Here is a 25,975-nt window from a genome sequence, read left to right on the forward strand (position 1 = left end):
ACCTACTTTAGTGTGGCACTCAGATGTAGTTCCCTCTACTATTAACTCAACCCTGAGTGCGACAGTTTTACAGATGTTCACAAATGAGTAAATATGTCCCCCCTGCGACGTTGCACCCTTCTCCTAACAGAAACACACCCACAGGATAACCGAATCGCGGAAAGCATCCTCAAACTAAACATACAGCCGGTAGGGAGCATCATTTATACAAGACTATACTGATATTTACACTACGATCCAGGACCTGTTCTTTGAAGAACACATGCAGATGTTATGCATTGGGAGAGCACGCATGCCAGCATCGATACACCAACCCACGAGTGCCCTGTGGCCCTACGGCCTTTAATAATGTGCAGAGCACCCCTTCCAAGCACCAAAAGCACCACCCCATTATGCACAGTCAGCACCATCCGGTGCACCAATAAAGTGTTCAATAAAAATGCACAATCAAGTGTCCATGGTCACCGGTGGTGTCGCAGCCGGCCGATGTTCGGCCGCTGGTCTTGTCTTCATGGAGTGCACTTGGCCTTCTGGCTTCTGGCCTATTTAGAAATAAAGAAAGGCACCAACCGCGTCCATTTCTTAATTGTGGCCGTCAGGGGGGCCAACTAAAAGTGGTTCACCTGTATGGCATAGGTGCCACGTTGACCCAGAGGTCCATCAACGGGTGGTGCTTGACCGCAAAAGAACTGCGGTCCATTGTGGGCGGCCACAAAAATTGCAGTCCATATGGTGTACCGATCCAGGCAGCAAGCAGCGGAAGTACAGGCCCACAACTGCGGAGCCAGCACCTCTCTCTCCTCTCTCTCCGCCCCAAAGCCAGATCCTCGGAGGTGGGAGACAAAAGAAGACAGGTGAGTAAGGTGGTAAGGGCGCAAAAGTGCACGCAATGGGGGCACATGGGAACCAGGTGAGACAGGTATGTTCCTACCGTACGCCCCCCCCCCCCACCAGGTAACCTACATTGCCCCTCCCTTACCCCTTACTGTATCCACAAAACACAACACTACACATAAACATCTACTTTACACATCAACAAACGTCCCTACTGTCTTCCCCGTTCCTCCCATAAACCAAATTTGTCTTCTCTCCCTCCTAACCAATCAAATTTGCCATTTCCAACTCTCATCAAAATTTGCCATCTCCAACTCAACATCAAAATTTGCCATCACCAATTCATCATCAGTCCTTCCTAAGGAGGGAGAGATGGAATCACCCCAATGTCTCATCCACGTCGTGATGCGTCTCACAAATCCAAACAGCAATTCTCATTTCCTGCAACACAACACAAAACAAAGAAAACACAGGTGTGGAGTCATCATCATCACCTCAGGTAAGTGGCTGCGTATGGTGCGACAGGTTCATCAATCCTAACTATTTCCTAAATGACTTTAACAACTTTACATTACCCGGGGTCTTTCTCCTGCCAAACCATTGGCCCTCATTACTCTATGTGGTTCGAAGAACCAAAATCCCATTGACCATCTGTGGTGCACACCATCAATTTGGGTCTCACTCCCCGATTCAACACTCGGTGCTCCTGCACAATTTCGGTGGCTGGGTCGTGTGACGCTCCCAGCAGGTCCGCCCACCTGCACACCTCCACCACTGTTGTTGCCTACCGAGCTCACCTGCTCCTCACCCTAACCTAACGAACTGGGGAAGGCCCTCTCGCACTCTCACCCCCTCGGTGCCCTCTCTGGCACGGGCTGCCCGATCCACACCCGGGATCCTCAGGCACCCACTGACACTAACGGCTCCCAGAGCCCACCTGCGGCCTCACCTGGCCGACATCTAACAGTGGCGGAGTGCCCAACCATTCACACTCATACTAACAGGCCACACGACCAGCCAATTTCACCACACCAATGCACCCATCCACAATACCATTCTGCAACCGCACCACAAATGCCAATATCCAACCACAATTTACCTATACCTTCTAACTACTCTATAAACTACCCTCCCCGGGTACTCGTGAAAGGGGTCCACTCTTCCCCCATCCACACCTTCGCACCATGCACACCACTCCGTACCACTTACTCCAACTCTCTCCACACCACTCATTCTCTGCTCCATATATTCCACACACCTGTACTTGCACACCTGTGCTCTCATACTTGGTGCCGCCTGCACCCTTCTCTCCCCCAAGCGCATTCGCGCTGATCCACAACACTCACTACTCACCATGACACTCATCCGCAATGCTCTCTCAATGCCGGTGACCCTCGGCGGGTGCAAACCTGCGCCAGGTACGCTTGTAGATCACTCTTGCCGTCATACGGCGCGAGTGGGACCTTGTGGGACCACCTCGTATGTGAGTCATTGCCCGCCTGCCGGACCCCGTGCGTCGCCCCTTGCGGTGTCAGCGCAGGGCCGAACCGGCCGGGCCCCCACAGTACATTACCCCCAAGGGGCTCCCGTGCCTCCCCTGTCCCTCTAAAAACTACCCCTGTTGGTGTCGATGCATGGGTCACGCTTCCGCAACCCGCTACCCATTCCATACCACCACAACCTTGCTCACTCACACCTCGCACCTCTCCCATCACCGGACCCCCTCGCTCGCACCCTCGTTCCATACACTCCGGACCAGCCATACACCTCACTCTTGGCCTCTCACGAACGTCCGGGTCCATCTCGACCCCCAAGCTTATTAAATCACCTGGCGCATCATACGCACGACCATATTGGTCACCACTTACACCGGGTCCTCTTTCTCTTCGCTTCTCCTCCATCACCTGCGAATCCCTCATCCGGTTAATGAGCACATCATCACGATCCGAACACAGACTTTGGACCAATTCTTTTACTGCCTCTTTTATCTCTTTCTTATCCCCTCTCCGTCGCTTCTTAATTTCGCTCACCCCTTCTTCCACTTCTTCTAATTTCTGCTTCACCTCCTTCATCTCCTCGTGCACCCCCATAAGTTCTTCCTCTAACTCCACCTTATTTTTTTATATGTGCTCCCGCACCTCCCGCTCTTTAACCTCCATCACCTCCACCACCTCGTTCATTTTCCTCGTCAGGTCCTCATGTACCGTCTGACACTCTTTTTTAATTACCCCTACGTCCTTTTTCATCTCCTTCTGTGTTGATTTTAAACCCTCTATTACCGCTGTGTTCTTCTTTACCTGGTCCCTCAACTCCTTTTGTCCCACTGTCAGCTGTTCTACTCCCAGCGTCAACTCCTCTATACCACCTTGCAATTTTACAGTCCCCTTTCTCACCTCCTTCTCCATGCGCTCCTCACAGTGCCTCACCTCCTCGCGCACTCCTCCGACCTCCTCACTCACACCTCTTCTGATCTCCCCTCCCATCACTTGCATCTCCTGCCCAGATGCCACCCTCATCTGCTCCATTTCCTCCCTGTGAGCACCCAATTTAGTTTCTACCCCCATTCTGACCCCCTCTATCTGCTGCCCCATTTGTTTAACTTCCCTTTCCGCTTGGTCCCTCATGTCCCTCAATTTGCCTTCCATACTGTTTTCTAACCCCTCTAACCCCTTTTTCATCCCTTCCATTTGACTCTCTTGAGCTCTATTCTGTTTTCTACCCCCGTTAACCCCTCCTGTATTTCCCCTAATCTATTGTCTAACCCCTCAAATTTGTTGTCTAGTCCCTCAAATTTGTTTCCTAATCCCTCTAATCTACTCCCTAACCCTCCGATCTGGGCCCCCATGTCCTCCCTCAATTTCTCCCTATTGGACCCCATCCTTTGTTCTAACCGTTGGCTATTGGCCCCCATGTCATTCCTTAAACCCCCGATCTGGTTTCCCATGTCATCCCTTAATTGCTTGCCCATTCTTTGTTCCAATTGTTCGCTATTCTGGGCCAACAGGGCCCCTATTTGCGCCATGAGGACTTGCATGTCCATCGGCGGCACGGGTACCGCTACCGCAATCCCCTGTGCGGCGCCGACCTGTTGTTCGCGCTCCTCTTCCCCATGCCTAGCGCCCCCATTTTGCGAACCTGCCGCCCTCACTGCTTCGCTCTCCTCATGTCCCTCAATTTGGTCCTGGATCGACCCTGCCTCACTCTCCTCTACCGGAACCCAGCCGTCTTGATCTCCCATAGCGCGACTTTCAAATTTTATTTTTTATTATTTTATTTTATTTTTCAACTAAATATCGGGTGCTCCAATTTTGACCAAATTTTCCACAAAAAGCACAAAATTTTTAGTGCGGGACTCGAAATTCCACTCCCGACACCAATTGTTACGGAAACGGAGAGGGCTTCCCTCGTTGCCCTGCGGAGATCAACCCGCCGTTCCTTCTACTAACCACTCTCCGTTCCTGGTCGTCCCAACGCTCTCTCCCGCCCGAAGCGCCGCCAGGGTATTCGGGCCAGAAAGTCGGAATGGGCCTTCCCGGGACCTGAGTGCAACGCTCGGTCGTGAGACAGGGAAGAGACGGCCGTTCGAGCTATGGTTTTAGGTTACCGAGCGGGTTTAGTAACCCGTAGTTCGAACCATTAACAAGCTACACCCGATTATAACGTTGGCCAAATCGCGCTATGCTAAATCAATGATAGAAAAGACACGACGACTAGGAAAGATGAAACGACGCAAGGGGGTACAGTTCTCAAGACCTCCGGAGGAGGGTGTAACTACAGTGGTGGAGAAAAGGGGTAGATTACAAGGTAGAGTGAGGTAAAGAACACAGAAGAGATGGGCACTTAAATACAGGCTTATTTATACCCAGACAGACCACGGACAAACGGACAAGGCAGACTCACACAGGGGTTGATGGCAGGAATGGACAGGTAGATCGATGGCACAAGGTGCACCTTGGCTCGGGGACAGGATAAAGCACAGTCCAAAGATGCAGGGAGGTCTCACTGAACGGCAGAGGTCTCACAGCGCTCGGAGGGTACGTCTTTCTTGCTTCAAGCTCAGCGCGCATCTGACGTCACCTCTCTCTCTACTGCGCATGCTCAACGGGGAGTGACACGCCCTCGGCTGGTTGGTTCCGCCCCAACTGGGGCCGGTCCGCCGCTTCCATTGGGTGCGGGGGTTACCGGGCTCCGCCCTTGACGAGGAGCCGACAGGTTGCCATGTTCTGCCCCTGTTTGGTAACCCCGTCGAGCACATGTCCGATGGCGGCTCGTTGGGAAGGCCTGGTGTCCTTCCACCACTCCTACCAACCAAGCCGGAGTGAGGACGTGCACTCCCTGCGCTCGTTGTTGTTGTTGTTGTTGTTGTTGTTGCTGCTGAAGAGAACTGTGAGGAAGAGCTGCGGGGAGGTATTGGGAGGTCCTAAACTTCCTAACGGTGCCATGCAATCACATTCTGGTGCAACGAAGGGTCAGAATTAATGGAAACGAATCCTTAACTGACATAGACTAAGAATAACTAGCAAGATGTCCTATAGTTGTCTACATGAGATGCGGTGGACCTGGATGCGACATTTAATGGGGGAAATAGGGGGAGGTCGGGTCTACAGAGTGTTGTTTACAGAAAATGGGACTATGGAATGGGGGATTGGGGAGAGTTGGGAAGTATTGAGGAAATAGGGGAATATTTACAAGCGGATATGGATGGATGCAAATCCCATATCCGCAACAATATATATATATATGTGTATCTATATATATATATATATATCTGTGCAGCCAGCGTCTGTCCTGTCCTGTCATGTGGTGTCTTGTCTTGTGTTGTCACTGAACTACTTTCTCAAACTTTTGTGAAATCATACCAAACTTCTGGTATACACATATCTCTCCCGTCGGTATGTCCTAAGGGTATTGTTTTAGAAAAAGTTTCCAATTTTTTTTTTGTTGGAATTTTTTCAGGAAAAAAAAAAATTTTTCAACTTCAATTGTGTATAAAATGTGATATCACGTATCTTACAAATACATTTGTGCAAAATAATTGTTTGAATTATGATTGGTTTAAACCATGACAAAACGGCAACTCGGGTACAGTCATTTATCTATATATCTACACATCTGGGCAGTCTGTGTTGTCACTTAACGACTCCCTCAAACTTTTGTTTCCGTGGTTGTGAAGTGTTTTTAATAACGTTGTGGTGGTTTTGAGTCACGTGGTGGTGAGGTATTTTGAATTATGTGGTGGTGAGGTGTTTTTAAATGACGTGGTGGTGAGGCGTTTTTAAATCACATGGTGGTGAGGTGTTTTTAACTGACGTGGTGGTGAGGTGTTTTTAAATGACGTGGTGGTGAGGTGTTTTTAAATTACGTGGTGGTGACGTGTTTTTCAATGACGTGGTTGTGAGGTGTTTTTAAATGACGTGGTGGTGAGGTGTTTTTAAATGACGTGGTGGTGAGGTGTTTTTAAATGACGTGGTGGTGAGGTGTTTTTAAATGACGTGGTGGTGTGTTTTTAAATGACATGGTTGTGAAGTGTTTTAAATCACGTAGTGGTGAGGTGTTTTGAATTACGTGGTGGTGAGGTATTTATAATTACATGGTGGTGAGGTGTTTTGAATTACTTGGTGGTGAGGTGTTTTTAAATGACGTGGTGGTGAGGTGTTTTGAATTAGTTGGTAATGAGGTGTCTTGAATTACGTGGTGGTGAGGTGTTTTGAATTACTTGGTGGTGAGGTGTTTTGAATTACTTGGTGGTGAGGTGTTTTTAAATGACGTGGTGGTGAGGTGTTTTTAATTTTGTGGCTATGAGGTATTTTTACTATGTGTTTTATGGCTGTGAGGTGTTTTTAATTTTGTGGTGGTGAGGTGTTTTTATTACGTGTTTTATGGCTGTGAGGTGTTTTCAATATTGTGGTGGTGAGGTGTTTTTATTACGTGTTTTATGGCTGTGAGGTGTTTTCAATTTTGTGGTGGTTTGGTGTTTTTATTTCGTGTTTTATGGCTGTGAGGTGTTGAGGTGTTTCAACACTTTGTGTTGAAACCACGGAACAACCACGGTTCCCGAAAAAGGCCAACCCCCGCTTTGCGGGGAAAAATGGCCTCTAAAGGTAGTTTATGACTGTGAGGTGTTGTTATTACGTGTTTTATGGCTGTGAGGTGTTTTTATTACGTGTTTTATGGCTGTGAGGTGTTTTCAATTTCGTGGTGGTGAGATGTTTTTATTACGTGTTTTATGGCTGTGAGGTGTTTTAATTTTGTGGTGGTGAGGTGTTTTTAATTTCGTGTTTTATGGCTGTGAGGTGTTTTAAATTACTTGGTGGTGAGGTGTTTTGAATTACTTGTTGGTGAGGTGTTTTGAATTACGTGGTGGTGAGGTGTAATCGTCCCAAACTTCCAGTCTGCACCTACCCCTCCCCTATGTGTGTGCTGAGGGGTTCTTTCTTGGAAAAAAAAACATTCAACCTATATCTTCAACCTAAATTGCCTATAAAAATGTAATATCACAAACACAACTTTGTTGTAATTGTTTACACAAAGTGTTGTAATTGTAAAAAGTAATTTGTGTTATGATTGGTGTAAATCATGACAACACAGCAACTCAGGTACAGTCATTACCCTCAGCTAAAATAAGCCCGTCCCTCAGTAACGATGCTTGGTGAGGCGAGCGCAGCGAGCGCAGCGATAAATATATAGACACATTAAGTATTTCCATGTGCTTGTGTTGCTTTTCCCATTCCGGGTAAAACGCACATTTGTCATTGTCAATGGTTTGTAGTTTGTTGCATTGTATACCTTTGTTCACATTAAGTTGGACCTGTTTCCATTTGCTCTCAGTGCCAGTGATGTCGTTACCATTTGACATTTTAAAAAGAGAGCAGTCGCTCAGGTATACCGTGTGCCTGCATTTGATGAGGAAATGTGAACGCATCAAAGGTTTTGCTTTTTATTTTCGACAACACTTTTTGGGTTTTATTCAAGATCGTTCAACGTAAAAAAAATAAATCTTCAACAGTTTTATAAACTTGTTGAGATGCAGATGGATAAATACCGAGGGAAGTTTCTTTGTTTAAAAACCTGTTGGCGTTCGCTATAATGAAATGCAATGTGGACCGTTTGTGATGTAACCTTTATTGGAACATCACCTTTGAGGTATCTGGAATGAATATAAGAAAAGCGGAACTGGTTTAAACTTTATTCGGTTATCGTGAAATGGTCAGCTGTGCACACAACTGTGGTGAACTTGAGGAAGAAACCAGTTCTGACAGTGATGTTTTAAGGTTACCTGTTTGCAGAGCTCAACAGGTAAAGAGCTTTTGATGTTAAATTCGACACTCCCCATATTTAAAATCCTGTGTGTCAAATCCAAAGGCATTTATCTGAGCTTTTCGCCACCACAAATGACGATTTGATTTGCTACCTGCACCATAAGGACACTTTATTTTAAGTGGGATATTGAGCTGGCACGTGCACGGCAGGTATCGTAACGCATGTGGGCGATGCCCTGAAAGAGCACTCAAGTCGTTCCTGCAAGAAAATCTGCACAATTGGAATAGCACCTTGGGGACTCATTGAGAACCGAAATGATCTCATTGGTCAAGATGTGAGTAATGGTGTACTGTTGTACACCTTTCAACCTGTACCTTTCCCATCACCTTCCATTGACTCTCTCTGTACACCTTCCAACCCGTACCTTTCCCATCACCTTCCATTGACTCGATCTGTGCACCTTCCAACCCGTACCTTTCCCATCATCTTCCATTGACTCGATCTGTACACCTTCCAACCCGTACCTTGCCCATCACTTTCCATTGACTCGATCTGTACACCTTCCAACCTGCACATTTCCCATCACCTTCCATTGACTCGATCTGTACACCTTCCAACCCGTACCTTTCCCATCACCTTCCATTGACTCGATCTGTACACCTTCCAACCCGTACCTTTCCCATCACCTTCCATTGACTCGATCTGTACACCTTCCAACCCGTACCTTTCCCATCACCTTCCATTGACTCGATCTGTACACCTTCCAACCCGTACCTTTCCCATCACCTTCCATTGACTCGATCTGTACACCTTCCAACCCGTACCTTTCCCATCACCTTCCATTGACTCGATCTGTACACCTTCCAACCCGTACCTTTCCCATCACCTTCCATTGACTCGATCTGTACACCTTCCAAACCCGTACCTTTCCCATCACCTTCCATTGACTCGATCTGTACACCTTCCAACCCGTACCTTTCCCATCACCTTCTATTGACTCGATCTGTACACCTTCCAAACCCGTCCCTTGCCCATCACTTTCTATTGACTCGATCTGTACACCTTCCAACCTGCACATTTCCCATCACCTTCCATTCTGCACATTTCCCATCACCTTCCATTGACTCGATCTGTACACCTTCCAACCTGTACCTTTCCCATCACCTTCCATTGACTCGATCTGTACACCTTCCAACCCGTACCTTTCCCATCACCTTCCATTGACTCTCTCTGTACACCTTCCAACCCGTACCTTTCCCATCACCTTCCATTGACTCGATCTGTACACCTTCCAACCCGTACCTTTCCCATCACCTTCCATTGACTCGATCTGTACACCTTCCAACCCGTACCTTTCCCATCACCTTCCATTGACTCGATCTGTACACCTTCCAACCTGCACATTTCCCATCACGTTCCATTGACTCGATCTGTGCACCTTCCAACCCGTACCTTGCCCATCACTTTCCATTGACTCGATCTGTACACCTTCCAACCTGCACATTTCCCATCACCTTCCATTGACTCGATCTGTACACCTTCCAACCCGTACCTTTCCCATCACCTTCCATTGACTCGATCTGTACACCTTCCAACCCGTACCTTTCCCATCACCTTCCATTGACTCGATCTGTACACCTTCCAACCCGTACCTTTCCCATCACCTTCCATTGACTCGATCTGTACACCTTCCAACCCGTACCTTTCCCATCACCTTCCATTGACTCGATCTGTACACCTTCCAACCCGTACCTTTCCCATCACCTTCCATTGACTCTCTCTGTACACCTTCCAACCCGTACCTTTCCCATCACCTTCCATTGACTCGATCTGTACACCTTCCAACCCGTACCTTTCCCATCACCTTCCATTGACTCGATCTGTACACCTTCCAACCCGTACCTTTCCCATCACCTTCCATTGACTCGATCTGTACACCTTCCAACCTGCACATTTCCCATCACGTTCCATTGACTCGATCTGTGCACCTTCCAACCCGTACCTTGCCCATCACTTTCCATTGACTCGATCTGTACACCTTCCAACCTGCACATTTCCCATCACCTTCCATTGACTCGATCTGTACACCTTCCAACCCGTACCTTTCCCATCACCTTCCATTGACTCGATCTGTACACCTTCCAACCCGTATCTTTCCCATCACCTTCCATTGACTCGATCTGTACACCTTCCAACCCGTACCTTTCCCATCACCTTCCATTGACTCGATCTGTACACCTTCCAACCCGTACCTTTCCCATCACCTTCCATTGACTCGATCTGTACACCTTCCAACCCGTACCTTTCCCATCACCTTCCATTGACTCGATCTGTACACCTTCAAACCCGTACCTTTCCCATCACCTTCCATTGACTCGATCTGTACACCTTCCAACCCGTACCTTGCCCATCACTTTCCATTGACTCGATCTGTACACCTTCCAACCCGTACATTTCCCATCACCTTCCATTGACTCGATCTGTACACCTTCCAACCCGTACCTTTCCCATCACCTTCCATTGACTCGATCTGTACACCTTCCAACCCGTACCTTTCCCATCACCTTCCATTGACTCGATCTGTACACCTTTCAACCTGCACATTTCCCATCACCTTCCATTGACTCGATCTGTTCACCTTCCAACCTGTACCTTTCCCATCACCTTCCATTGCTCGATGCTTGCTTGTACTCCTCTCTGCTATTGCAGACATTCTGCTGCATTGTTTCAGGTATTCCACGAGCAGGTGTGACATTCGGCGAGTGAAGTTTGATATGTTATTGTATAAATACAGACTTGGCATTTAATATGGAATATTTTTTTTTCTTGACTTGGGTTTACTTTCTTAACTCAGTATATCAATCTGGTGAGTTTCTTTTACACTTCGGTGATTTATTTGTTAAAAGAACAATGTCACTGATTGTCTGTTGCAGCAAGAAGTCAACAACAGGATTATATCACAGGTGGCGTGGCAAAATGTACGGACAGGTGCATTTGATGATTGGCTTCACAGTCGGGTATAAAAGGGTTGTTGTGTTCTGTATTAGTGGAAAACAACTGCTGCACGTCTCCAAAAGTTATTGCCGCTTCCTCTGGAGATGGTCCGTCAACTCGACAATGCTGTTTGTCATGGAGTGGTGGCTTTACGAAATTACGGCATGAAACAGCGTGCTATTGCTCGGCAGTATGGCATCACTCAAGGTCAGGTGTCAAAGATCCTGAAACGAAATGCTCAGAGGGGTGTCCTTACTCCAATACCGAGGCCAGGATGTCCCCGCAGAACCACAAGGAGGGATGATCGCCAGCTGCACCGGTTAGTCCGCAATGGTCGTACCAAGTCAGCTAATCGGCTTAGGGCTGAGTGGCAGCAACTGACAAATGTGCTTGTATCCAGAAGGCTCGTCAACCAACGACTGGTTCAAGCAGGCATCGTGCCACGCGTCCCCTGAGAAAGCCACGCCTGACCAGACAACACCGCCAGCGCCGATTGCAGTGGGCCAGAGAGCACCATCAATGGCAGCCAGGACACTGGAATCACGTGGTCTTCAGTGACGAGTCTAGATTTCTGGTCTATCGTCAAGATGGCCGCGTCCGAGTGCGCAGACAAGTGCATGAAGCCGATAGCAAAGATTGTATAGTGCCAAGAGTCCAAGCTGGAGGTGGTGGGGTGACCGTTTGGGCTGCTTTTCATGCAGGGGGCAAAACTGACCTGGTTGTTCTGAATGGAAACCTGAACCAGTTCAAGTACAGGGCCATTCTGGAAGAAACATTGCTTCCATTTGCTCGTGCAGCCTTTCAAGGAAACTTTGTCTTCCAAGATGACGATGCACGGCCTCATCCTGCTCGCATGATCCAACACTTTCTTGCTGACCGTGGTGTAGAGCATATGGAGTGGCCTGCCATGTCCCCGGATATGAATCCGATAGAGAACTTGTGGGCAGAATTAACGCGTCAAATCGACCACTTGGACCAGCAGCCGACCTCTGTGCGTGAATTGCAGCAGGCTATTGTCACTGCATGGCAAGCGATTTTTTTTTGTATACTGAATCGAGGCTCGTGAAAGAGCTGACAACCGCGAGGGAAAGACAGCACAGGGGGACCACGAGGGAAAGACAGCACAGGGGGACCACGAGGGAAAGACAGTACAGGGGGACCACGAGGGAAAGACAGCACAGGGGGACCACGAGGGAAAGACAGCACATGGGGGCCACGAGGGAAAGACAGCACAGGGGGACCACGAGGGAAAGACAGTACAGGGGGACCGCGAGGGAAAGACAGCACAGGGGGACCACGAGGGAAAGACAGCACAGGGGGACCGTGAGGGAAAGACAGCACAGGGGGACCACGAGGGAAAGACAGTACAGGGGGACCACGAGGGAAAGACAGCACAGGGGGACCACGAGGGAAAGACAGCACAGGGGGACCGTGAGGGAAAGACAGCACAGGGGGACCGCGAGGGAAAGACAGTACAGGGGGACCACGAGGGAAAGACAGCACAGGGGGACCACGAGGGAAAGACAGCACAGGGGGACCACGAGGGAAAGACAGCACAGGGGGACCACGAGGGAAAGACAGCACAGGGGGACCATGAGGGAAAGACAGCACAGGGGGACCGCGAGGGAAAGACAGCACAGAGGGACCACGAGGGAAAGACAGTACAGGGGGACCGCGAGGGAAAGACAGCACAGGGGGACCACGTGGGAAAGACAGTACAGGGGGATCACGAGGGAAAGACAGCACAGGGGGACCGTGAGGGAAAGACAGCACAGGGGGACCACGAGGGAAAGACAGCACAGTGGGACCGCGAGGGAAAGACAGCACAGGGGGACCGCGAGGGAAAGACAGCACAGGGGGACCACGAGGGAAAGACAGCACAGGGGGACCGCGAGGGAAAGACAGCACAGGGGGACCACGAGGGAAAGACAGCACAGGGGGACCGCGAGGGAAAGACAGCACAGGGGCACCACGAGGGAAAGACAGCACAGGGGGACCACGAGGGAAAGACAGCACAGGGGGACCACGAGGGAAAGACAGCACAGGGGGACCGCAAGGGAAAGACAGCACAGGGGGACCGCGAGGGAAAGCCAGCACAGGGGGACCACAAGGGAAAGACAGCACAGGGGGACCGCGAGGGAAAGACAGCACAGGGGGACCACGAGGGAAAGACAGTACAGGGGGATCACGATGGAAAGACAGCACAGGGGGACCGCGAGGGAAAGACAGCACAGGGGATGCTACTTAATTGCTACTTTAGTTTATGTTTTAGGGTGTTGCGTTCATTTCCCACTTCACTGATGCAATTCATGGTCAAGGTGATAGTGTTGAGGTCAAGGTCATTTTATAACCTGGAAACAAAAAACGGCATCAATCAATGAATTCGTTTGTATAATCTTTTACCAAACAAAAGTTCCTTTGCAGAGTGTTGGAGTCGCATAGTATGTATATTTAGCATAGATACTACCAGAAAGTTGTTGGTCAACAGTTTCAATTGTTTTTTCCCTTTATCCCCAGGTTCCTGAACATATTTTGCTAGATCATTTGCTAGAGAAAATCTCGTGAACAGCATGCCTCAACGTGTACGTGCTCTCCTGAATGCTCGTGGGGGTTACGCGAAGTACTGAAATGTAATTTTACTGTCCGTAATCCTCGTCGTAATTTAACTTTTGTTTTTGTTTAAAAAATTTTTGGCTAATGTGCAAAATAAAGAGATACTTCTGGAAAACGCACAGAAGTTTAACACAGTACTGTCCGTGAATTGAGTTCGATATCAGTTTACATCACTTTCAAGGATCAATTTATTTGTTTCGAAATGTCAAATGTGGTTTTTGTTTCTTTTAAAGGTCACATTAACAAAATCTAGAATAATTTCAACATAATTCCAATTAACTTTTGGTTATAAGACATCTTGAAAAGTAAGTTCACCCCCACAAAAAAAATATTCCATATTAAATGCCAAGTCTGTATATAATCATGCCTCACTGATCACCTGAGTTACAATGAATATAGTATACCTGTTTGTCTATTGTGTAGGTAATCCAATGCAGTAATTGCTAACCCCTCTTTACCTTTGAATACACCTTGTTCATTCATTTATTATTTCACGGCGCACGTCTTCCTCGTTAGGCATATCAAATACCTGTTTGTAATTTGCAGTTTGAGCTTCAGCATGGCTGCCATTCCCATTTCATCCTTGATCGGCACGCCCAGGTTACATTGCGGCCAGACCTTTCCCCCCTACCTGTAAGCGGTCGATCAGTGTGCATGCCGTCTGATGTCTCCCTTCCCTGCGACATCTATTCTACGATTTTGTAAACGTGCTTAGGACTCACCTGGTTTCTGTTCCTCAAATTGTTTTGGCAAGAAGAAGATGCCTGGTAATGCCAACCATAGAACGAAGAGTGTTGACGAACATGAGTTTAGACAAATAACAATATGATGTATGATACGTATTATATGAATAATGATATCACACGACCTGCATCCTATGTATTATATGAATAATGATATCATACGACCTGCATCCTATGTATTATATGAATAATGATATCACACAACCTGCATCCTATGTATTATATGAATAATGATATCACACTCAAATACTAAGTGATATCACACTATCACACCTATGTATAATAATGATATCAGAAGTTGTTTCTTGGGTTTGTTGATCTGGAGAAAGCATTCGATAGGGTACCACGCAAAGTATTGACATGGGCATTGAGGAAGTTAGGAGTGGAGGAATGGTTGATCAGAGTAGTGATGACAATGTACAAAAGAGCGCGCACAGCTGTAAGGACGAAGGACGGGAACAGTGGTGAGTTTGAGGTGAAGGTGGGAGTGCATCAGGGGTCGGTACTAAGTCCACTACTATTTGTAGCTGTGATGGAGGTGCTGGCTCAGAACGTAAAGGAGGGTTTACCGTGGGAGTTGTTGTATGCAGATGATCTGGTGTTGATTGCGGAAAGTATGGATGGACTGAAGGAAAAGATGAACACGTGGAAGGAATGTATGGAGGCAAAAGGTCTGAAGGTGAATATCGGAAAGACGAAGGTGATGGCAAGTGGTAAAGCATGTGGTGAGGTGGAAAGAACTGGGAAGTGGCCCTGTGCTGTGTGTAGGAAGGGTGTCGGAGTGAACTCCATTCAATGTACAATGTGCGCTGAGTGGGTTCATCAAAAATGTAGTGGTCTGAGAGGGTCATTAACCAGCGTGGCAGCTACATTCAAATGTAAGGTGTGCACAGAGGGAGCTGCAGATGGAGGAAATGTTGAGTTGGATCTTGGAGACGGCGTGAAGCTGGAAGGTGTGAAAACATTTTGCTACCTCGGAGACATGCTGAATGGAGAAGGTGGATCAGACTCGGCAACGGTTGCTCGAGTGAGATGTGCATGGAAGAAGTTTCGGGAACTGAGTGGCGTGCTGAAGATGAGGGGAGTGTCGTTGAAGCTGAAGGGAAAGGTGTATGCTGCATGTGTGAGAAGTGTTATGATTTATGGGAGCGAGACATGGGTAATGAACGTAGAGCAGCAACGAAGGTTGGAAAGGGTGGAAATGCGAATGGTTCGACGGATGTGCGTAGTATCGTTGAGAGAGAGGAAGACAAATGATGAATTGCGAAAGATGATGGGAATAGAGCCTGTGATTGATGCTGTGAAGAGAAACAGGTTGAGATGGTTTGGTCATGTGTTGAGGAAGTATGAAAGTGACTGGTTGAGAAGAGTGATGGAAATTAATGTCGAAGGAAGTAGAGGACGGGGAAGACCGAGAAAGATTTGGCTAAAGATGGTGTAAGAAGAAATGCGGGCAAGGGGGTTAACAAGGAGAGATGCAGAAAATAGGGCAAAATGGAGAAGATTGTCATGGGGACCGCAAGGCTAACCCCCGCTCTAGCAGGGAAAATGGCCTTTAAAATGCATGTTGTTGTTGTTGTTGTTGATATCACACGACCTGCATCCTATGTACTATATGAATAATGATATCACACGACCTGCATCCTATGTATTATATGAATAATGATATCACACGACCTTCATCCTATGTATTATATGAATAATGATATCACATAACCTGCATCCTATGTATTATATGAATAATGATATCACACAACCTGCATCCTATGTATTATATGAAAAATGATATCACATGACCTGCATCCTATGTATTATATGAATAATGATATCACACAACCTGCATCCTATGTATTATATAAATCATGATATCACACGACCTGCATCCTATGTATTATATGAATAATGATATCACACGACCTGCATCCTATGTATTATATGAATAATGATATCACATGACCTGCATCCTATGTATTATATGAATAATGATATCACACGACCTGCATCCTATGTATTATATGAATAATGATATCACACAACCTGCATCCTATGTATTATATGAATAATGATATCACACGACCTGCATCCTATGTATTATATGAATAATGATATCACACAACCTGCATCCTATGTATTATATGAATAATGATATCACACAACCTGCATCCTATGTATTATATAAATAATGATATCACACGACCTGCATCCTATGTATTATATGAATAATGATATCACACAACCTGCATCCTATGTATTATATGAATAATGATATCACACAACCTGCATCCTATGTATTATATGAATAATGATATCACACAACCTGCATCCTGTGTATTATATGAATAATGATATCACACAACCTGCATCCTATGTATTATATAAATAATGATATCACACGACCTGCATCCTATGTATTATATGAATAATGATATCACACAACCTGCATCCTATGTATTATATAAATAATGATATCACACGACCTGCATCCTATGTATTATATGAATAATGATATCACACAACCTGCATCCTATGTATTATATGAATAATGATATCACACAACCTGCATCCTATGTATTATATGAATAATGATATCACACGACCTGCATCCTATGTATTATATGAATAATGATATCACACGACCTGCATCCTATGTATTATATGAATAATGATATCACACGACCTGCATCCTATGTATTATATGAATAATGATATCACACGACCTGCATCCTATGTATTATATGAATAATGATATCACACAACCTGCATCCTATGTATTATATGAATAATGATATCACACGACCTGCATCCTATGTATTATATGAATAATGATATCACACAACCTGCATCCTATGTATTATATGAATAATGATATCACACGACCTGCATCCTATGTATTATATGAATAATGATATCACACGACCTGCATCCTATGTATTATATGAATAATGATATCACACGACCTGCATCCTATGTATTATATGAATAATGATATCACACAATCTGTACCTGCATCCAACTTCATTCAGACATTTAAAATTTGGACATAAATTGAAACGAATCCCCAACTATGGAATTTCTTGCTTCGTAATATTTTATGATCACGTTTTTTCCCCTCCTTTTACCTGTCATTGCTTTTGTCTTGAATGTTGTCCATTCAACGTTGGACATGCCGGACGTCTGCACCTTGAATGTTGTTCATTCAACGTTGGACATGCCGGACGTCTGCACCTTGAATGTTGTTCATTCAACGTTGGACATGCCGAACGTCTGCACCTTGAATGTTGTCCATTCAACGTTGGACATGCCAGACGTCTGCACCTTGAATGTTGAACATGCTGAACGTCTGCACCTTGAATGTTCTCCATTCAACGCTGGACATGCTGAACGTCTGCACCTTGAATGTTGGACATGCCGAACGTCTGCACCTTGAATGTTGTCCATTCAACGTTGGACATGCCGGATGTTTGCACCTTGAATGTTGTCCATTCAACGTTGGACATGCCGGATGTCTGCACCTTGAATGTTCTCCATTCAACGTTGGACATGCCGAACGTCTGCACCTTGAATGTTGTCCATTCAACGTTGGACATGCCGGACGTCTGCTCTTTGAATGTTGTCCATTCAACGTTGGACATGCCGGACTTTTGCTCTTTGAATGTTGTCCATTCAACGTTGGACATGCGGGACGTCTGCTCTTTGAATGTTGTCCATTCAACGTTGGACATGCTGAACGTCAGCACCTTGAATGTTGTCCATTCAACGTTGGACATGCCAAACGTCTGCTCCTTGAATGTGTCCATTCAACGTTGGATATGCCGGACGTCTGCACCTTGAATGTTGTCCAATCAATGTTGGACATGCCGGACGTCTGCACCTTGAATGTTGTCCATTCGACGTTGGACATGCCGAACGTCTGCACCTTGAATGTTGTCCATTCAACGTTGGACATGCCGGACGTCTGCACCTTGAATGTTGTCCATTCAATGTTGGACATGCCGGACGTCTGCACCTTGAATGTTGTCCATTCAACGTTGGACATGCCGGAAGTCTGCACCTTGAATGTTGTCCTTTCAACGTTGGACATGCTGGACGTCTGCACCTTGAATGTTGTGCATTCAATGTTGGACATGCCGGAAGTCTGCACCTTGAATGTTGTCCATTTAACGTTGGACATGCCGGACGTCCACCTTGAATGTTGTCCATTCGACGTTAGACATGCCGGACGTCTGCACCTTGAATGTTGTCCATTCGACGTTGTACATGCCGGACGCCCACCTTGAATGTTGTTCATTCAATGTTGGACATGCCGGACGTCTGCACCTTGAATGTTGGACATGCCGGAAGTCTGCACCTTGAATGTTGTCCATTCAACGTTGGACATGCCGGACGTCCACCTTGAATGTTATCCATTCAACGTTGGACATGCCGGAAGTCTGCACCTTGAATGTTGTCCATTCAACGTTGGACATGCCGGATGTCTGCACCTTGAATGTTGTCCATTCAACGTTGGACATGCCGGAAGTCTGCACCTTGAATGTTGTCCATTCAACGTTGGACGAATATTTTTCGGTGGTTTTGCATTATTCTGGTGGATTTAATAACACTTGTGATTATTATCAGCAACTCCCCCCTTTAGGTTTCCTTCCGTCACCAATCCCCATTGGCCTGTCTGGTCAGGAGGGTGAGGGTGAAGTGAGGGTTCAGCACACAGTAACAAAGCAATTGCCAATCGGAAACATCACTTTCGAGATCTGATCGTCATTTTCAATATGGATTGCAGCATAGTTTTTAAATGTAGAAAATATTGTCCCGTCTCAATGTACACCTGGCTGTGCACTTCACCGGTTTGACCTTATTTCCTCTTGCTGCTGTCACTTTCTATCTACATTCACAAATGCCGCAATTAGCGAAAACTCAGCGATCTTGAATCAGGATATTGTGAAGGTAAAGCAGATTTGCTGGGCCCTCAGTTTAGATTCCTGTTAAAGTTTCCTTTCTTTTTCTGTTTTTTTTAAAACCCCTTCCCCAGGTAGTCTCTCCCTATCAGACACTGACAAACCCGCTAAGCAAGCTAAACTTGCTTAACAACCTGCACTCGCACTTTATCTTGGTGGATGATGGTACTGTGGGCCGCACCGGTGCTGAGGACGGTCTGCGCAAGCAAATGGAAAAACACATTGCTTTGCAGAAAATACACACACGTAAGAGACGAGCCAGAGTGGTCTGATGTGGCAGGTAAAGTGAGGATTTCCGTGCTGTATGTTAAAAACGCCATGCTCTGTGCACGCTTTATCATTTAAACACATACAAAAAAATGAAATCAGCCTATTATAATGATTTATATAACCGCGGTATATGATTTGTGTTTCATTCTTTGACATTTTTTTCGTCCTAACCCATAAAAGCCGTTTTGCATTTCTTCTCTTGCATGAACTAGAATTGTGACTTGTTGAAGATGGAAAACAAAATTTTACGAAACACTTCCCTTCAATAAAATTGTCTTGTCATTATGTAAAGAAAACAAAATTCACACTCGGGGCCATATATTTATTTTCTATGCAAAAACGGTGCAATCTTTCACCTGCACAACCCTCGCTCCTCCTTTTCCCCCTCCCCCCCTAAAGCTCCCCCAGCCCCACCCTCCACCGTTTTTCCCTCCTCACTTTCCATCATGTGCCACATGTCTCCTTTTCATTCCTCTCTCTTTGCACCATCTTCTTCTCCTCTTCCCTTTATACGGCACCAACCTCCTGCCCTGCCTTGACCACGATACTCCTCCACTTCCTCCTGTCCTCGGCCAATTCTCTCCGCTCTCCAACTACACCCACCTTACTGAAATCCCTCTTCACCCAATCAATCCTCCCACCTCAACCACGGTCTTCCTCTTTTCCTCCTACCTGGTTACCTCAACCTATCTGCTATCTCTGCCATTCTCTCTTCCCCCATCCACACCGTGTCCAGCTCATCTCGGCCAGAATTTCACCAATCTCCCCGTCAACCTCATCTGCACACCAACCTCCTCACTCAGTTCATCCATTCTCCTTCTATCCACCCTCTTCACTCCCACAATCCTCCCGTCCCAGTTGGTCCCGCAAACCTACAGCCTCTGTTGTTGTCTCTCTGTCTGTGCCACTGTCTCCAGACCGTAAAGGTAGGCCGGCGTTACACACGACAACAGAACCTTTCATTTCAATGTAACTGAAATCTTTCTGTCTTCCATTCCTCCCTCCACCCACCTCCACACATTCACACCTATCGGAATCCTTCTCTGCCTATGACTTACCATCCATACTTTCTTTTTATCCCCGCGCTCTTTGAAAAAATAAAAGCGGCGGGGGTGGAGGGGGGGCTGTTGTAATCAGCTGGCTGTCTGTCCACACTAGCTCCTCCTAAACGGTTGTGCAGAAATTTAGCAAAACTTGGTAGTTAAAAAAGGTAGTAAAAAGGTACGAGAGCAGTAGCATTTTGGCCCCACCCCCTGGGTCAGGTCAAAAGGTCAAATACCAAAAAATGCAATTCCAGGCATATTTTAAAAATTATTAATGTGACTTTGTATAATATATATGAATGATCGTTTTAAGGCCATTTTCCCCCGCTAGGGCGGGGTTTAGCCTTGCGGGCCCCATGACAATCATGGTTCCCTGTTTGAGGCAATGTTTTTATGGCCCGATGCCCTTCCTGACGCCAACCCTTGGTCGCCTCTTACGATGCGCAGGGTTACGGTGTACCTATTCTCAACCGGGGTACACACCGTGATCATTCATCCCAGCATGCTTGTACTCAATTTGCCGACCTCGGAAGGATGACAGGCTGAGTCAACCCCCCTGGCGTTAATTCAGCGATCGATCGGGATTCGAACCCAGGATCCTAGGATCCCAAGCCGGCACCCTAACCGCTAAGCCAACACCAGGATGTCTTTGTATAAGCATTCAATATTGGGAGACGCATGAAATGTACAACAATTTTTTTGATTTTACCCCTGGTTTATGCCCCAGATGGTGCAGACTTTGGGTAACAAGGGTCAAGAATCAAAACAATTTTTTTAACTCGAAATTTGATATCGAGTCAATCTTGGTGGAACTTTTTGCCATCTTTCAACTTTGCTTTAGGTGGGAACCATGGAGATTTGCAATGGCAGGCCATCGACTTCCCTGTAGTTTTTTTTTTTTCCTTCTCTTTCCATTCATCCCACACTTCCATGTACCTTCCCTTCGCAACATGGTAATGCCTATGCTATAACACCTGTTAATGGGATTATTCGTCTTCAATAACCATCTCTGCCAGGCAGTGCAAATTGACAAGAATGTAATATATTATTAGTCGACTCGAGAGAAACCTTGCGTAAAGCACAATTCAGGTTATATTCATCAGGTTTAATCAGGTACATCAACTTTCAGCAAAAAGTGTGAGCGCTTTCCCTTTTTCTTCAGGAAGAATAGTGTAGTTCCCGAGTTGTTTTAGCAACTACGGTTACAAGCGGAACGCTGCGATGAGTCTTTGTCTCGTCACGGCAGCACTTGTGTTTACACCTTTATTGTCAACAAACTTATCAGTTTGCAAAGGCGAGAACACAACAGATCCATCATATCCTGCCCTGTTACATCGGTATCCCAATTTCATTGACGGACTACTCATTCATGCGTCCATCGTTGGTGTATTTTCGTACATTGAAGCTTCTAACTGATGCATGTTATTCTTGTAGATGTGTGACGTGTAATGTTTAAACTTCTTGGGATCCACTGTTGCAAGAGCTTTAAATAAATATTTCGCCACACCATGATGTGAAGTTATTGACGGTCTTTCAAGGTGTGTGCCGCTTTTAATGTGTGTCTTTTCGGCAGGTATGGGCCAGGGTGTGCCAGTGGTGTGCCTGGTAGCTGAAGGGGGTCCAAACCTGATTGTGACCGTCTTGGAGTACCTGAAGTCAACTCCACCAGTACCTGTGGTCGTGTGCGAAGGCACAGGGCGTGCTGCAGACATACTTGCCTTTGTCCATAAGAATACCTACGAGACCGGGTTAGGAGTTGCACGCTTACACGATCAAAAATGTAATAATAATCAGCTTGTATACATGAGGTCATCATTCCTCTTTTAATTTATTTTATCTTAAGCCTATTGCAGGTGTAAGCTGGATTGAAAAATCTGTTTAGCAATTTCTTTTGAAGATTCTCAACTAAATCCAAATTTATTTTGGACAAACAAAATAATAAAACAAAAGCAAAAATATATTTTAATTAAAAAGTGCAAATGATAAATCCGACTCTAGAGAATTCATAGAACACCTTATCCTACACACGCTTAAGAAAAAGGACATGGGATGGATCTTTTGAACTTTTGCTTTGTGTTTCCGACCAAGATCTACGTTCCCTACGAGCCGCCATTTTGTCTGAATCTGGATATTCCCCAACTCTGAGAGCGTGAGCGGCACATTTGATTGGTGTAAAATGGTGTAATATTTTGTCAAAGTACTACAAAACTGGAGGTTTTTGGAAATTCCATCAAAGTAATTTGTGTTCTCCCTTGTTGAAGTATTTAATTCATTTGAAAGAAGAGGTTTTAAAGGTTGTAGGGGAAAAAAACATTTTCGGAAGTTTACCGCCGTTGATGCAGCGTCTTTTACACCGCCTCATTTAACACATTAGATTAGTTCTTCATACCTGTTGTTTGTGTCCTTTATGACATCCCTAAAAAACCAGTAAGTTACCTGTTTGGAATGATTTTCAATTTTGTTTGATTTTTCAAACAGACTAAAATAAATACCTCACTCCTCTCTGCGCATGCGTGCCTGGGACGAGATTCCGTATGATTATCCAAATTCAGAGCTAAACCACAAGTTGTATACCTCAAGGATATTATGTTCAAGTATTACTCATCCTTGTTGGACAGATTTTTAGGTCTTATAGTCCTTGGTTTGTCAATTACAGATGATGTTTTTCTTTACGTGTTGATTGTGCTTCGGATACCACACCTTGAAAATGGAGTGATGAGAGATGTTTCACTCAGTTTTTCCCTTTTTTATGCAGAAACAATTCCATGGGAATCTTCTACTGAAATTTTGCCATTTTGTTTTAAGTGAACAGTTAATCCTGATAGTATAGATCTGTGTTCTGCGTAACAAAATTGGGATTTTAGGTTATGGATGTGTAGAGAGGAACACCTGATGTTATGGCAATTTCAGTGGTTCTGACGATGGAAGCAATTGTGAAGGCTTTTAGGGCAGCACAGGGAATGGAAGTTCGGGAGCGAAAGTATGACTTGGGCTGGATGGATGGCCAGTTGGATTGATGGATGGAAAGATTGGTGGATGGAAAGATGGAAAGCACACAGAGGGAAAAGCCCCACGCAATGCATTTTCCCCGTCACCTGTTATGTAGGGTTAGGACTTGACTGACTGAGCGTGCGTACTAATGAAATATCTAACTGAAAATTTATTGTATGGTGGATGCAATTCCCCAGGGTCCTTTTCCTTAACCGCAACAATATTTTACATGCACAACGCGTCATTCCAGAAAATATATAAAATACAAAATTAATGTTGGATAGTGCATTAGTATTCGGTATTGGGCTTTTTGCTTTATAGAGCTTGACGCTTACTTATTTCTGCTCACGGAGAGTTTATTTATGTATATTTGTGGAATGATGTTCCAACTATGCTATAACACTTTCCTCAATTAATTTAATGTGTTTGTTACTATTTGACCTTGTCAGTCTCCATACAGCATCTTAAAGTCTCCATATAGCACCATAAAGTCTCCATATAGCACCATAAAGTCTCCATACAGCACCATAAATCTCCATACAGCACCATAAATCTCCATACAGCACCATAAAGTCTCCATACAGCATCTTAAAGTCTCCATACAGCATCTTAGTCTCCATACAGCACCATAAATCTCCCTACAGCACCATAGAGTCTCCCTACAGCACCATCAAGTCGATACAGCACCATCAAGTCGATACAGCACCATCAAGTCTCCATACAGCACCATAAAGTCTCCATACAGCACCTTAAAGTCTCCATACAGCACAATAAAGTCTCCATACAGCACAATAAAGTCTCCATACAGCACAATGAAGTCTCCATACAGCACCATAATGTCTCCATACAGCATCTTAAAGTCTCCATACAGCACCATAAAGTCTCCCTACAGCACCAACAAGTCTCCATACAGCACCATAAAGTCTCCATACAGCACAATAAAGTCTCCATACAGCACCATAATTTGTCCATACAGCATCTTAAAGTCTCCATACAGCATCTTAAAGTCTCCATATAGCACCATGAAGTCCCCATACAGCACCATAAAGTCTCCATACAGCACCATAAAGTCTCCATACAGCACCTTAAAGTCTCCATACAGCACCATAAAGTCTCCATACAGCACCATAAAGTCTCCTAACAGCACCATAAAGTCTCCATACAGCACCATCAAGTCTCCATACAGCACCATCAAGTCTCCATACAGCACCATCAAGTCTCCATACAGCACCATCAAGTCTCCATACAGCACCATCAAGTCTCCATACAGCACCATCAAGTCTCTATACAGCACCATAAAGTCTCCCTGCAGCACTATAAAGTTTCCATACAGCACCATCAAGTCTCCATACAGCACCATCAAGTCTCCATACAGCACCATCAAGTCTCCATACAGCACTATCAAGTCTCCATACAACACCATAAAGTCTCCATACAACACCATAAAGTCTCCATACAACACCATAAAGTCTCCATACAGCATCTTAAAGTCTCCATGCAGCACCATAAAGTCTCCATACAGCCCAATATCATGGCCTTGTGCAGGCTAAAGAATATTTGTGAGTGTTCGATCGGCCTTGTTAACTTCCAGATCGTTTTTCACCACGTCAGCTCTTTGCTTATTTATGGTCAATGTCATGTTGGAAAATGAATCCCAACTCGATGTGATGTGATGCTGAGGGAACGGTATGATGAATCGTAACTTTCCCATACCTGTCAGCAGTCAGTGTACCTTTTATTTCATGCAAGTGTCTGATATGTTTAAGTCTTGGCTGGGATGCAGTCCGACACTTGTATTGATCTTCCTCCATGCTTCACTGTAGCTGTTGTAAAATGACTATTATATCGTTCCGGGGCCGCCTTCAAACAAATTTCTATTGATCGAGTATTTCCAAACAGTTCAAACTTTGGCTCACCTGTAAAGAGCACCCTTTTCCCGGTTTGGTCATTCCACTGTTTCATTTCTGCTCTCCATTGCAGCTCTTTTGTTTGGTCGCCTCTCCTCAGCAAAGTTTTTTGGGTAGTTGCATATCCATTGATACCCCTTTGCGCTGATATGTATTTACTTTTCGTGAAGAAATGTTAACACCAGTTCTTTCAGCTAGGTCATTCACAACATCTCTACTAGATCTTCATTTGTCACCCTGAGAACATATCCTGAGGTACTTAGCATCACCCTGCTCAATTTGGTCTTTCTTCCTCAACACCTTTTATTCCCAATTCAGTCCTCGTTTTATGTATCCTCTCATAGTAACGTTACACATATCCCTTGTCG

The 25,975-nt window shown here is 45.5% G+C and overlaps 1 protein-coding gene across 2 annotated transcripts in view; it reads left to right on the top strand.

Annotated features, from left to right (window-relative positions):
- The window catches only part of TRPM7 (transient receptor potential cation channel subfamily M member 7), a 250,871-nt gene that overhangs the window by 31,571 nt on the left and 193,325 nt on the right, over nt 1–25,975 (top strand). The window contains exons 5-7 of one of the 2 annotated variants that reach the window (XM_078771748.1): nt 8,304–8,428; nt 19,471–19,642; nt 22,283–22,457. In XM_078771748.1, coding sequence (XP_078627874.1) covers nt 8,304–8,428; nt 19,471–19,642; nt 22,283–22,457 — 472 coding nt within the window. Of the gene's footprint in view, nt 1–8,303; nt 8,429–19,470; nt 19,643–22,282; nt 22,458–25,975 lie in introns of those variants that run through there. The other variant, XM_078771749.1, reaches the window with a different exon arrangement.

The sequence above is a fragment of the Myxine glutinosa genome, chromosome 2 (genome assembly GCF_964187855.1).
Source record: "Myxine glutinosa chromosome 2, kmMyxGlut1.1, whole genome shotgun sequence".
NCBI classification, from domain to species: Eukaryota; Metazoa; Chordata; class Myxini; order Myxiniformes; family Myxinidae; genus Myxine; species Myxine glutinosa.